At 52.3% G+C, this 15,000-nt stretch overlaps 1 protein-coding gene across 1 annotated transcript in view; it reads right to left on the reverse strand.

Annotated features, from left to right (window-relative positions):
• Nucleotides 1-399: 399 nt before the first annotated feature.
• The window catches only part of NPAS1 (neuronal PAS domain protein 1), a 27,691-nt gene continuing 13,090 nt past the window's right edge, over nucleotides 400-15,000 (reverse strand). Inside the window, exons 4-8 of the mRNA XM_048501753.1 lie at nucleotides 9,952-10,114; nucleotides 5,667-5,779; nucleotides 3,403-3,599; nucleotides 1,323-1,429; nucleotides 400-551 (exon numbers count right to left, since the gene is read on the reverse strand). Coding sequence (XP_048357710.1) covers nucleotides 400-551; nucleotides 1,323-1,429; nucleotides 3,403-3,599; nucleotides 5,667-5,779; nucleotides 9,952-10,114 — 732 coding nt within the window. The remainder of the gene's footprint in view (nucleotides 552-1,322; nucleotides 1,430-3,402; nucleotides 3,600-5,666; nucleotides 5,780-9,951; nucleotides 10,115-15,000) is intronic.

Consider the following 15,000-nt stretch of genomic DNA (forward strand, 5'->3'; position numbering starts at 1 on the left):
CATCCCTGCTGGCCATCAGGAAAAGCCCAGCGGAATAGCTCTGTCTTACAGGCCCTGCGGAAACTACTCAAGTCCCGTAGGGCCCTGACCTCAAACAGGAATATATTCCACCAGGACCAAAAATATCTTGTTTGTTAATTTCCCTACCCATGACAAGGCATGCACGCGACTTTCTGCGCAGAAATACATAACCGCAAAAGATGCGCCAATTCTCTAAGCAAGCCGCCCAAGCAAGGGCGTGGCACAGTGGCGCTGCCAGTATGCAGCAGGGCCTGGCGCTGGGCCACCCATCAGCCGCACAAGGGAGGGCATTCTTGGCATCAGCCCATGGGACGGCAGGGCATGCCTGCAGTTGTTTAGGGCAGCAAAACACCTGGATGCGTCCTTTGTCGAAAAGGCTTACCTGAGGATGTAGTTGACCCAGACCATGTTCTTCTCGCTCGGGTTCTTGACGTTGACCGAGATGGTGGCGCAGGATTGGACCCACACAAAGCCCCCGTTTTTCTGCAGCCAACGGTAATAGCGGGTCACCACCTGGCCCTTGTTTAGCACTGCGGGGGAGGAAGAGCAGGTATTACTGGAATTGCATTGTTGAAGGCTTTCACAGCCGGAATCACTGGGGCCGTGGTGGCGAACCTTTGGCACTCCAGATGTTACGGACTACAATTCCCACCAGCCCCTGACAGCATGGCTCCAGCCCTGTGATGCCAGGCTGATGGGAATTGTAGTCCGTAACATCTGGAGTGCCAAAGGTTCGCCACCACGGCACTGGAGTGTTGTGGTTTTTCCGGGCTGTTTGGCTGTGAACATAGCCACGAAGCACAGAAAATCCACAACACCCCATTACTGGAATTGTATGCCAGGATCCCAAATCTCTACCCCAATGGCTCAAGGCCTGCACAGACCAACAGCCAAACCAAATGACACACCTTTCCCCTGAACTTTAGACTGCAATGAAACAGACAGGGGAGGGGGCCGCACGTTCCCCCTCCCTTAAAAATTATTCACATAACAAAGATAAAAAACGGAGGTTATCCTGGGGGGTGCATTTCCATTTATTTTTATCCCACTTTCCCCTCCTGTTGGGATGCAAAGTGGCTCGGAATGTCTCCCCACCTTCTTCATTTTCCCACAACAACCCCCCTGTGAGGTAGGCCAGGCCAAGGGATTGTGACAAGCCCAAGTGAGCCTTTATGGCAGAAGTGGGGACGTGAGCCTGAGCCACCCAGGGCCACAATCTGTCACTCTGTCAACCATCCCACTCGGCTACAGGCACACAAAATCGCCACTGTTGTGGGTAACGCCGCCCAAGGGTGACCTACGGTCCAGGTGGCTTTGCCGGATGCCCTCCACGTCCTCGCCGTGGATGAATCTGTAACAGCTTTTGCCGACCAGTTCCGAGGGGCACAAGTCCATGTAATCGCTGATCCTGCGGAAAGGACGGCACGGGAGATCGTGGGTGGAGGCGGCAGGAGGAGCCCGAAACTCCAAGAACGCCCCCTCCCCCCGCCCGAGAGAGCATGCAGAATGCGGAAGACACTCTGGTGCCTGAGAAGGAAAACGTCTTCACACCTGTGCCGCCTGCATGCACAGTCTGCTTCACGGTTCTCCTGTACCGCTGACCTTGCTAAGTGGTTCTGTACACAGACCGACGGTGCTTGGCACAGAACTATGGAGCGGGTTGTGCGTACAGGTGATGTGGGTGTGATGTTGGTGTGTCAGGCCTGGCTCGGCTGGGGCCTAGCATCACAGGGCTGGAGTCAAGGTCACACCTGTGCCTACTGTTACCTGTGGCCTCAGGGCCTTTTTACTCTGTTTCTTTGTGCTTGCTCGCTTGCAACTAGCAAAATATGCATACCTGCCCCAGGGGCGTACCTAGGCAAACTGGCCTGGGGACAAAACCTGAGTTTGGGGACAAAACCTGAGTTTGGCGCCCCCCCTCCCCCGGCATATGGGCGGCCACCCTCCCCCACCATGACCAAATAATGATTTTTTGTACCAGCTCACAAAACACCTCCCACTCCCAGCAAAACATACATGGCTCTCTCCCCACCAACTCTTTTCCTAATTTCCTAATCACAACAACCCTATGAGGTAGGTTGTTAGCTTGAGGAAAAAATCCAAGGCAGTGCAAGTCGGTATTAAGCATGTAAATCTCTCACAAATCACCCCCAGCAAAACATTTACCAAACAAATGTCAGCATCATCTCTCACAAAACACCTCCAGTGGAATCCACCCCCAAACAGCATCACTTTCAATGGTGTTTAAACTAGGGAGCTCAGATTCTTCTTTTAAATCCACCTTAAAGGGAGAATCTGGGGTCCCCGGTTAAAACAAAATTGAAAGTGTTGCTGTTTGGGGGCAGATTCTCCCCCACCCTGAAACAGCATCACTTTTGAGGGTTGGAGATTCAGATGAAACAAATACCATATTCGGCTGGAATCTGGGCAAATTTGGGCACATTCGGACAAAAATTGTCCAATTATGTCCTGCCCAAATATAAACAAAAATGCACTCCCTGCAGGCCGAAACGTAAAAAACACTAAAAAAAAATTAAAACACACAAATGACCCTGAAATGTTGGCGCCCCCCCCCACATGACCAAATGGGGGGCACCCGAGGATATAGGGTACCCCCTGTCCCTAGGCAGGTACGCCACTGACCTGCCCCCACTGCCCATTTCCTGGCGAGGGGAGGATGACTGTCCTGGCCTTGGGCAACTCATGACAATACTGCATTCCCACTATCTCTTCTCAAGCAGGCAATTGTGGGAATCAAACGGAGGGGGGAACCTCTGAATGGGCAGCGCTTCAATGTTTGGTAATATAAACCAGGGGCAAAGCCTTGAGCACCAACTCTGCCCTTTTGCAGCCTCGGTCTTGACACCGTTCAGTTAAGCTCTAGAAATATTCCTGGGTCTCAATTATTGACTCAAATAACAGACCCTTACATGGTGCCGCTAACGTTTTCCATCTCAGCAGTGGTGGGATCCAAAAATTTTAGTAACAGGTTCCCCTGGTGGTGGGACTTAAACTGTGGCGTAGCGCCAATGGGGCTGGGCGGGGCATGATGGGGGCGGGGCATTCCTGGGCAGGGCTGTGGCAAGGACGCAGCCGCTGCGCCGGTCCTTGGGCGGAGAAACGAATGCATGCAGGCGCAGGCTGCCACGCACGCCGGTGCACCTCCTGCTAGACTGCTTCAAGTTCTGCGCGCTACTGCTGAGAGGAGGGGTGTAGCTAAGGCATAAATCACGTGGCAAAATCACCAATTAGTAACCCCCTCTCGGCACCCACAAATAATTAGTAACCTACTCTCGGGAACCTGCGAGAACCTGCTGGATCCCACCTCTGCATCTCAGGCATCGCTGCTGGCCCCACCCCTCCCCACCCCCCGGGGCTCACCTGCTCTCACAGTACACGATCTGCAAGTCCATGTTGACCCGGAAGACGAACATGTGGCACTCGATGCGGACTTCACTCAGCGTGGAAGGCGGGAGGGTGTGAGCCAGGGCCACCATGCCCATCACTCGGCCCAGCACTGAGTGGGTGTGGGAGAAGGAGGACAGGCGTGGGCGCAGGCGGCCCGTCACGTGAATCACCTGTGGGGAGGGGAGGGGGGCGGAGAGCTGCTGTGGATTTCAGTTGCCCAAAGTGAGGGATTGGGGTGGGGTGTGGGAGGCTTCACTCTGGTAAGGAAGGCTGAGCTTTTCTCACTGTCTTGTATGTCCACACAGGTGTAGTGGTTAGAGCAGGGGTCCCCGAGATGGTGCCCGTGGGCTCTGGGGCACCCTCCGACACATTTTCTAGCACCCACCCCATGCTTTTAGAAAGCAGGGCCAGGTGAGGATCTTGTCTAGCAGGGTTTCTGATTGGCCACTGGCAACGTGGTTGGTTGTGTGGATAATCTGTGCCAAAGCAAGAAAAGACTTTGAAACATCCTCATTTTAAAAAGGCATCCTTTTAAACTGAGCTACTGCCGAGAGATGTTGAAGATTTACTACTAAATCTTCAACAGTGGCGCAGGAGGTTAAGAGCTCGTGTATCTAATCTGGAGGAACCGGGTTTGATTCCCAGCTCTGCCGCCTGAGCTGTGGAGGCTTCTCTGGGGGATTCAGATTAGCCTGTGCACTCCCACACACGCCAGCTGGGTGACCTTGGGCTAGTCACAGCTTCTCGGAGCTCTCTCAGCCCCACCTACCTCACAGGTTGTCTGTTGTGAGGGGGGAAGGGCAAGGAGATTGTCAGCCCCTTTGAGTCTCCTGCAGGAGAGAAAGGGGGGATATAAATCCAAACTCTTCTTCTTCTTCTAGAGTTGTGCCTAACCTCACTCCCCAACATTTGCTGGTTGGCTCCACCTCCTCGGTCAGCCATTTTGTAGCTGGGCCCACGGCCCCGTGTCAGGATTCCAAAGATGCACACAGACTCAAAAAGGCTGGGGGTTCCTGCATTATAGCTGTCACTCGATTTAAGATAAATGTTTTAATCGCTTTGCGTCAGGTTTTAAAACGAGGCCCGTCCCAGTCTCTCTTTGGGAGAGAAGCGGAAGGCCTCTTCGAAAGAGTCTTTGGCACTGAAAACCACACATGTCAGAACCTTCACTTGCTTTCTCAGCTGATTTAAAACGATCGATCAGTTAATGCCACAGAGGAAGCAAGTCAGGCCTACTGCACAGGTACCCGCGCGTGCCCACATAGGCAGAATAGCCTTCACAAGTTAATCAACTCTCACCACTTGCTGGAAGCAGGAATCCCTTCATTTAATAAAAAGTCCTCATCTCCACACATAGGCCCCTTCCGCACACACAAAATAATGCGTTTTCAAACCACTTTCACAACGGTCTGCAAGTGGATCCGCACAGCTTCAAAGAGCACTGAAAGCAGTTTGAAAGTGCATTATTCTGCATGTGCGGAATGAGCCATAATAGTCACGGCTGATACAGCGGTGGCCATCAGCAAAAGGAATCCCACTGAACTCTGCATCCTGCATCGAGGACAGGAGAATTCCGCTCCACGCAGATTTGCTCCTCGCTCGCACGGTCTCTTCTGCCTTCCCATTTTGCACAATGTATGCAACATCAGCTGAGAGTCTTCCTCAACCCCACCTCCCTTGCTGGCATTCACCGTCCCACCAGACTTTGGCCTGCGCCACAGTCCCCAGCCTGGCACCCTTGGGCACCCAGACACCCCGCAAGCATTTTGAGATCGAGGGCAGGGACTGGTTGGGTTTTGGCCCAGCAATTGGCCATGCTGACAGGGGCTGATGGGAATTGTAGTCCATAACATCTGGAGTGCCAAAGGTTCGCCACCACTGAGATAAGGGAACTTCAATGGATGACTGAAGGTAAGCTGCAGCGGGGGTGTTGTGTCTGACTCCGCCTCCACTGGCAGCCATTTTGTGGCTGTGCCCACTGCTACGTCAAGACCCCAAAGGAATCAGCAGGATCAAAAAGTCCGGGTACCCCAGATCTACACAGCATCATGCAAACCTTTGTTGTCAGGAAGATTAGAAACTTAATTCTTTAAAAGTAAACGAAAACTGAAATTCTCATCCTTTGCGCGCCTGCGCAGATAGCATGCCCACAGCTGAGCGGGGTGTCCCAGAACTTCTGGGTGGGGTCTGAGAAGCCTCAGCTGGAAGGCCCCCATGCAGGAGGATGGCTCCTTTACCTTGTAGCCAGAAGTCTTCACGTGAAGCCCCCTCTTGGTCAGGGTAGATTTTAGGCGGACGAAGAAGGAACACTCCAAGGCATCAGCGTCTGCAGGACGGGGAGCAGCAGGGTCTGAGAGGCAAAGGAGAGACCGGCCTCAGTGTGGGACTTCCAGAGTACCCACGTGCACGTGTGGAGCATTTCATAACGTCCCAGGTGCTGTCCCTAAGCAGCTGAGCCAACTCGTGCACGGCCAATGCTCCCAATTGTTTATTTTGTTATCCCGCCCAGCTTGGAACTGACCAGAAAGAGATGTCCAGAAGGTCTCCTGTCCAGGCTCCGACCACACCTTCAGCAACACAGGTAGCCCTGCTGCACCCCCCAAACCAGGGGTGTCCAATTCTGGCACTTCAGATGTTCATGGACTACAATTCCCATCAGCCCTGAAGCGCCAGAGTTGGACACCCCTGCCTCAAACAAACCCTGTGTTCACCGAGGTTCTCTAAAGAAGGCATGAATGGTGGAGTGAGCAGCAGTGGCATAGGAGGATAAGAGCTCGTGTATCTAATCTGGAGGAACCAGGTTTGATTCCCAGCTCTGCCGCCTGAGCTGTGGAGGCTTCTCTGGGGAATTCAGATTAGCCTGTCCACTCCCACACACGCCAGCTGGGTGACCTTGGGCTAGTCACAGCTTCTCGGAGCTCTCCCAGCCCCACCTACCTCACAGGGTGTTTGTTGTGAGGGGGGAAGGGCAGGGAGATTGTAAGCCCTTTTGAGTCTCCTGCAGGAGAGAAAGGGGGGATATAAATCCAAACTCTTCTTCTTGGCCACAGGAAAGGGACTCCACACACGCAAGGGATCCCCGAGATCCAAAAGTCACGCTCAGGCTGCGTATCTGGAAATAGTGTCTCTCCATTGTGACCCAGTGTGTTTCTGGCCACAATTCTAGCTTTGCTTGTTTGTTTTGTTGTACCAAAAGCTTTTATTCCAACCTAAGTTTTCCAGGATACAATCTGTGGTTACTCATTTGGCAGGGGACAGATGCAAAGAATGAAAAGCGTGTGTTTTTTTTTACAAACAGAACAGCCCAAAGGGCCGGGGAATTCAGGAAGCAGAGGGTGAGAAGGAGGCATGTAAAATTCAAACACAACAAAGAAAACCACAGGAGCTGAACACAATAGCAGGAATTGGTGGTGACGTGACTGGCAGCTGGACGGGATCTGAACTGGTGGCAGCTGATGAAAAAAAAGGGACCTTGGGATCATAGCAGACATCTCAACTGGTATGCCCCAGCAGTTACATAGGACCAAAGTTCTCTAATGCAGATGGCTTTACCTTTATGTCAGCCAACGGTTGTAGTGTGATAGATTCTGTCCTTGTTTCCCCTCAACTTTTAGGTTCAATTTCCCAGTTTGTTGTCGATGATTATGCCTTGAGTGACCATCTCCCTTGAGTGTTTTCTCTTCCTGTTGAGTCTACCACAAATCCTGAATCCATCAACAATGATCTACATTTTCGTTTGAAGTGGTCATCACAAACGGAGGCCACTTTTAAAGCTTTTATAAAATTGCCTTTTGTTTCCAATTTAAAATCGGGTATAATTAAAGCAAACAGTCCAGGAGTGGGGATAGAGCTGTTTGACAACTTAATTACCCAATTGACAAATTCAACATAGGACCATTCCAGCTAGGGATTGAAGGGGGGTGGGGGTTAAGGGAGTCATACAGAGGATCCCTGACTTCTTCTTTAAAAGGTATAAACTCCATCTGCAGCCATTAGTTGTGATAGCAAACAGAACCTCCATGCTCAGAGGCAATATACCTCTGAGTTATTCAGGGGACAGAGAACAGGAGAAAACATCAGCTACCCGCCACTGGCATAATGCCCATTGGGCAAGGTGGGCAGCTGCCCAGGGCATCACCTTGTGGGGGGCATCAAAATGCTGGGTTCGTTTTTGGGTATTTTAGTGGTTTTCAATTTTTGGCCTGCAGGGGGCGCGGCTTTTAGGCTAGCGGCACCAAATTTTCAGCATATCATCAGGAGACTGTCCTTATGCTACCCCCCAAGTTTGGTGAGGCTTGGTTCAGGGAGTCCAAAGTTATGGACTCCCAAAGGGGGTGCCCCTATCCCCCATTGTTTCCAATGGGAGCTAATAGGAGATGGGGGCTACAGTTTTGAGGGTCCATAACTTTGGCCCCCCCTGAACCAAACTGCACCAAACCTGGGGGGTATCATTAGGGCAGTCTCCTTATGAGACCCTGAAAGTTTTGAGACTGTGCCTTCAGAAATGTGCCCCCCCCACCCCCCAAGCCTGCAACCCCCATTGACAGCAATGCAGAAAACTCAATGCAGAACAAAGTTTCTTGGGCAAATTTCGGGATGTTCTTGCAGGGAGGGCATTCTTGGACGTATCAGCACCAAAATTTCAGGGTATCATCTGGAGACTGTCATGATGGCAACCCCAAGGTTTGGTGCAGTTTGGTTCAGGGGGTCCGAAGTTATGGACCCTCAAAACTGTAGCCCCCATCTCCTATTAGCTCCCATTGAAAACAATGGGGGATGGGGCACCCCCTTTGGGAGTCCATAACTTTGGACACCTTGAACCAAACCTCACCAAACTTGGGGAGTAGCATAAGGACAGTCTCCTGATGCTATGCTGAAATTTTGGTGCTGTTATGTCTAAAAATGCACCCCTGCAGGCACCAATGTCCTGGTGCAAAAAAAAAATTGGTAGTGGTGGAGTGGCCGCCCATTGGGGGGGGGGGGGCATCCAACTCAGGTTTTGCCCAGGGCTAAAGTTTGCCCAGGGCTGCCTCGTTATGCCCCTGCTACCCGCACTGGTGTTTTGTTTTCAGGGTCCCTGGAAGCTTCTGCCCGGCTCCATTTCGGATCCGACGCCTGCACGAGGAGGGACCCCTTGGCCGGATCCAGCAGGGCCCTGCATCTGCTCTTTGGAGAAAATGCTGCGAGCACAACGCTGATCTGCTATTCTCTTTTACTCTGCAACTCGGCATAAATCTTTCACTAGTTCCCCAGATAAAAGCCAGGCAGGCAGATATCAAGCAGACAAGCAAGCGACTCGCAATTCCATTTCATTCCTCTCGCCCTGTGCCCTTTGTTCTTCCAGGCTGCATGGGGGGGGGGGGGCAGGAAAGCTGGACATCTGGCGGAGGAGCTGTCCGCCGGCGGGGAGGCAGCTCACCAAACCTTGCAGCCCCGTCCTCTGCCATTCCTCGGAAGTCTGCTATGCAGCTTTGGTCAAGCGCAGGCACGCAGGATTGAGGGCTTTGATCGGAGATCGGGGCACGCAACTGCCCGCGATTGCTCAGGGATTTCCTTTGGAAACGTGGTTTGTCCCCCATTCCTCTGTTGCTGCTCCCCACTGTCCAAAACTGGACAATATTCAGGCAGGGATCCTCCTTTTTAAAAAATATGTTACAATGCAAACGGCCACTGACAGCCCCAGACAAAACAGCGTTGCCAACCTCCAGGCGGGGCCTAAAGATTTCCCAGAATTACAAAGATCAGTTCTCTGGGTGGGCTGTATGGCAGTATACCCTGCTGAGGTCCCCCCCCCGCCCCCCAGGCTCTAATGCACAACTGCACAAATACAAACAATTAAAAGCAAACTGGAGAAAGGAATGATTTGATGCAGGAACGCCCAAGCAAATGGGCATCGAGGATATTTGAACCACAGTCCCGGATCCCCTCCTTGCCGACTGTAGCACTGCTTGGCACCAAGAGACATGCGCCAACCAGCCCGGAAGCCTCCAGTTCAAGTCCTACCTACGTCATGAACCTATGAAGGGGAGTCATTAAGGAGCAGCAGTGGCGTAGGAGGTTAAGAGCTCGTGTATCTAATCTGGAGGAACCGGGTTTGATTCCCAGCTCTGCTGCCTGAGCTGTGGAGGCTTATCTGGGGAATTCAGATTAGCCTGTGCACTCCCACACACGCCAGCTGGGTGACCTTGGGCTAGTCACAGCTTCTCGGAGCTCTCTCAGCCCCACCTACCTCACAGGGTGTTTGTTGTGAGGGGGGGAGGGCAAGGAGATTGTAATCCCCTTTGAGTCTCCTGCAGGAGAGAAAGGGGGGATATAAATCCAAACTCTTCTTCTTCTTCTCCTGCAGTGCTGATAATAATGGCCTACCCAGCAGGGCTATTAGGTGGAAGGCTGATAGTGCAGGCCAAGCACTTTCAGAACTCAAAGAGAGCTGCTGTGTGGTAGGAGTTCTTACGGGAAGAGGGGGAATCTCCCCTTGCAGGGACCCTCCCTGCGCCCATGACGGTTACCAGGTACCCCTACCCGATTCAGAGGCCTCTGATAGCCCAGCGGCAGACAGCCCAGAGGCTTTGGGGCGACTCTGGGGGGAGAGTCCCGATGGAGGCTTCAGCCCCAGCTGTTCGGCAACTTCTGGGTGGTCCCCTGGATGGACGTAGTCAAATATGCTGCTCCCCGTCAGCTCCACCTGGAAGGCAAAGAGCACAACACAGGCAGCATGTTAAAATCTTTCTGAATCAGGGCCGTCCTGCACCTGGGTTCCTCTCTCCCTCCTCCTAACCCCCCAAATTTCATTTGAAACACCCTTAAAGCGTGTATCGCTCACTCCATCCCCAGCACAGGGGTCAAGTTTGCAGATGATACCAAATTATGTAGTGTGGTGAGAACCACAAAGGATTGCGAAGAGCTCCGAGCGGACCTTGATAAATTAGGTGAGTGGGCTAAGAAATGGCAAATGCAGTTCAATGTAGTAAAATGTAAAGTGATGCACATGGGGCAAAAAATCCAAACTTCACATACACGCTACAGGGATCAGTGCTATCAGTCACAGACCAGGAAAGGGATTTGGGCTTCTTAGTGGATAGTTCCATGGGAATGTCAACTCAATGCATGGCAGCTGTGAAAAAGGCAAACTCTACGCTGGGGATAATTAGGAAAGGAGTTGATAATAAAACTGCAAGGATTTGTCATGCCCTTATATAAAGCCGTGGTCACGTGATACGCCGGAGGACTGTGTTCAGTTCTGAGTAAACGCATCCTCAAAAAGGATATCGAAGAGATAGAAAAAGTGCAGAGAAGGGCAACAGGGATGATTGGAGAGTTGGGACACCCTTCCTTATGAGGAGAGGCTGCAGCATTTGGGACTCTTTAGTTTGGAGAGGAGACGTCTGAGGGGGGATATGATTGAAGTCTACAAAATTATGCATGGGATAGAAAATGTTGACAGAGAGACATCTTTCTCTCTTTCTCACAATACTAGAACCAGGGGGCATTCATTGAAAATGCTGGGGGGAAGAATTAGGACGAATAAAAGGAAACACTTCTTCACGCAACGTGTCATTGGTGTTTGGAAAATGCTGCCACCGGAGGTGGTGATGGCCACTAACCTGGATGGCTTTAAAAGGGGCTTGGACAGATTTATGGAGGAGGAGAAGTCGATCTATGGCTACCAATCTTGGTCCTCTTTGATCTGAGATTGCAAATGCCTTAGCAGACCAGGTGTTCAGGAGCAGCAGCAGCAGAAGGCCATTGCTTTCACCTCCTGCATGTGTGCTCCCAAAGGCTCCTGGTGGGCCACTGCGAGTAGCAGAGTGCTGGACTAGATGGACTCTGGTCTGATCCAGCAGGCTCGTTCTTATGTTCTTATGTTCCTCCAAGTACAGCCACAACCGCGTGTCTTAAAAATCTGAAAAAGAGCCCCGGAATGTTTGTGATGCTGTGGAACTTCGTCTGCCGAAAAGGCAGCAATATTCTAGCCCTCCTGGTTGCAAAGTCCTGCTGGAAAGCTTTGGAGAAAGCCTCACAGGCTGAAGAAAGTTTCCGGGCCCCTTCCTGAGATTAACAGTATAACACAGGGGTGGCCAACCTATGGTGTTCCAGATGTTCATGGACTACAATTCCCATCAGCCCCTGCCAGCACAGCCAATTGGGAATTGTAGTCCACGAACATCTGGAGCACCTTAGGTTGGCCACCCCTGATACAATACAACGACAGCAGATTTTGCAAACGAAATACTCCAAAGCAGAAGAAAACATGCCGATTTGAGCACAGAGACATTTGAAAAGTCGGAAAATTATAGACCAGAATATTCCTCGCTGTCTCTTTGCTGCCTTTCCTCCAGCTGCTGCTGCTGAGGTTTGTGTTTTAATCCTGACACCATTTCTCTCCCCCACCCCCCCCCACGAAATGGGATCATATTAATTGTGGCCTTTCAGTGCTGCCTTTCTCCTTTGCCAACAGTCCAAAGGGGGACCCGCAGTAATGAAAACCACCCCATTCAATACAGACCCACAAACGTTGCCAACGAGACTTGAAGAGAACCGATTTTAAATATTGCTCACCCAGAGCATCCTAGCAACAGACGGGTGGGATAAAAACGCCAAGCTTGGATCTATATAGAAAATATTGCTATATACCTGGAATCCCATTTTCCCTGTCTTGTCTGGAAAGGTGAATTTATTTGCACCAAACACAGCAAGACTTGGGTGCTGTGTGGTTTCCGGGCTGTATGGCCGTGTTCTACCGTGTTTCCCCGAAAATAAGACAGTGTCTTATATTAATTTTTGCTCCCAAAGATGCGCTATGTCTTATTTTCAGGGGATGTCTTATTTTTCTGTGTTCTGTTCGTCGGGCATGCTTCCAAACAAAAACTTTGCTACGTCTTACTTTCGGGGGATGCCTTATATTTCGCACTTCAGCAAAACCTCTAGTACGTCTTATTTTCAGGGGATGTCTTATATTCAGGGAAACAGGGTAGCAGCATTCTCTCCTGACGTTTCGCCTGCATCTGTGGCTGGCATCTTCAGAGGATTTGCCAGCCACAGTTGCAGGCGAAACGTCAGGAGAGAATGCTGCTAGAACACGGCCATACAGCCCGGAAACCACACAGCACCCCAGTGATTCCGGCCGTGAAAGCCTTCGACAATACAGCAAGACAGTTCGGTGTCCTTTTCAAGAGGCCCAGTTTCCTTGTCTCTGCTGTGAGTGGGGCCCAATTCGGACTGCCTTTTGGGATCCTCTCCTAGATCAGTGATGGTGAACCTATGGCATGGGTGCCAGGGGTGGCACTGGGAGCCCTTTCTGTGGGCACGCACACACAGAGTTTGCCGTGTGTGTGCGTGCCCACCCACCCCCCACATCTAGGCTGGCCTGGGCCACTGAGCACGACGTGCGCGCACCGTGGTGAGCAGGGAGGACTCGGCTGGTGGGCCTGGTGCCTGTCCTCTGGGTGGCTGCTGCCCGAGTGGGGGGGGGGGCGCAGAGGAGGCAGAGATGTTAGAGAGGTACAGAGCGGTGCGCACGGGACTTGCTGGAGGCTAGAGCAGGCTGGCCCCTGCTCAATCGGGTGGGGCGGACGAAGAGGGAGCCAACCATTTTTTTCTAAACTAAAACCTCAGCATTCAGGTTAAATTGCCAGGTTGGCGCTTTGCGATAAATAAGTGGGGTTTGGGTTGCAATTTGGGCACTCGGTCTCAAAAAGGTTCTCCATCACTGACAGCGCCGTGCAGGAGATCCCGGGAGTTGCTCATGCGCAGGTGACACCCACAGTACGGCCGCTGTGCGCTGGCGGCAGCCGCTCTTCGAAAGACCCCCCACCCTGGACACCCTTTCCCCAGAAAAAAAGCCTTCCCTCCCCTCCCCGCGTTGGCGTGACCTGTGCGCCACCCCGCCTGCCGACCGACCCCCAGCGGCACCTGATTATCATGCAGACGGCTGGGGAGAGCCACGCTGCCTGATTTGAATACGAAAGGTCAAAGCTTCAGGTTAACATTTCCCGCATCATTATGAAGAGGGGGGAGATCAATAAATAATAATGTAGCGGTATCGGCTTTCCCTTGTGCACGGGGTCAGGTGCATTTAAGGGAGCCCGTCCTCATGAAAGATGCACCAGCTACATCCAATTTGAAACAGCGCGGAAGGGATTTTTTTTTAAAAAAAAGATGGGGGCAGACTGCAAAGACAGGCGGGCGAAGGCAGCTGTTTGTGGTCCTTCTACGAGAGAAAACCTCACGAAAAGCAGGTTTGCTGCAGAATTCTGTACAGCACAGTGGTGGGATCCAAAAATGTTAGTAACAGTGGTGGGATTCAAACTGTGGCGTAGCGCCAATGGCGGGCTGGAAATTTGAGAACCGCGATGGGGAGGCGATGGCCGGGCATTCCGGAAGCAGGGCATTCCTGGCGGGGGGCTGTATGGCAAGGAGGCCTTGTACGCTAATGCAGGTCCTTGAAGTGGGAAATGAATGCACGCAGGCGCAGGCTGCCACGCACTCCGTTGCACCCCCTGCTAGACTGCTTCAAGTTCTGCGCGCTACTGCTGAGAGGAGGGGCGTCACCAAGGCAAAAATCACGTGGCAAAATCACCCATTAGTAACCCCCTCTGCACACACAAATAATTAGTAACCTACTCTCGGGAACCTGTGAGATCCTGCTGGGTCCCACCTCTAGTTGGGCACCATGTTGGGGAACCCCAAGTTAGAGTCTTCCAGGAGGGCCAGATTGGAAGGAAGTCCAGGGAGCCTTGAGGCCTTTGTACCTGCGGGATGAGGATGGGCAGCCCTACAGAAACTGCACACGCTGGGATGCAAGAGTCACCTTCTTCCCTGCGCCCGCGCCCCCACCCCTGCAACACGCGCAGACACACAATCTGCGCTCCCCCCTCCCTCCTTCCGAGGCCTGAGGCAAGGTCTTCTCCATCACAATTTAATGCCATATCAAAGGCTCTTTTCTCCTTGCCTGGAGTTCGCTTCAGGTCTGGAATCTTTGCCAGAGAACTGGTTGAAAGAGCCTAGTTTGTAAATGGGAACCTTGGGGAGTGGGGCAGGGGGGGGGAGATTAGTTTCAAGGGAGGAGTGGTCCCCTCCCCTTCACCACACCCCAGCCCAGTTGGGGGCGCGGGGACAGAACAGAGCCGTCCAAGGGGAAAGGGAAGGGACCAGCCAGACTCAAAATCATTAATCGGCACTAAATTATTTCTCTCAAGCAAAGGAAATAAAAGGCCGGCCGGCCCAGGGAAACCATTTAAGCCCGTTTCCCATCCCTGCAACACCCTTTGTGCTCTCTATGACGGCGGCCGTGCAGCGTTGACCGGGTGGACGCTCTCCCCTCCCCCTCAATTCTTATTTATGGGTGGAAGAGGGTGGACTTTTCATCCTGGCTTGTGGGGCACAGGAGGGGGGGGGGGAGGGAGATCTCGTGGCTCTCCCCATTTCGAAGCATCCGAGTCTGAAACCACAACCTCTGGAAGAGCTGCATGGGGCTACTAGAGGCATTTCCTTGGAGAAACCGGGGACTCTGAACTTAGCCCAGGCACAGGCAGTGGGAAAGAGTGCATTTTCTTCCCATATACCTGTGGT

Source organism: Sphaerodactylus townsendi, linkage group LG06 (assembly GCF_021028975.2).
Source record: "Sphaerodactylus townsendi isolate TG3544 linkage group LG06, MPM_Stown_v2.3, whole genome shotgun sequence".
NCBI lineage: Eukaryota > Metazoa > Chordata > Lepidosauria > Squamata > Sphaerodactylidae > Sphaerodactylus > Sphaerodactylus townsendi.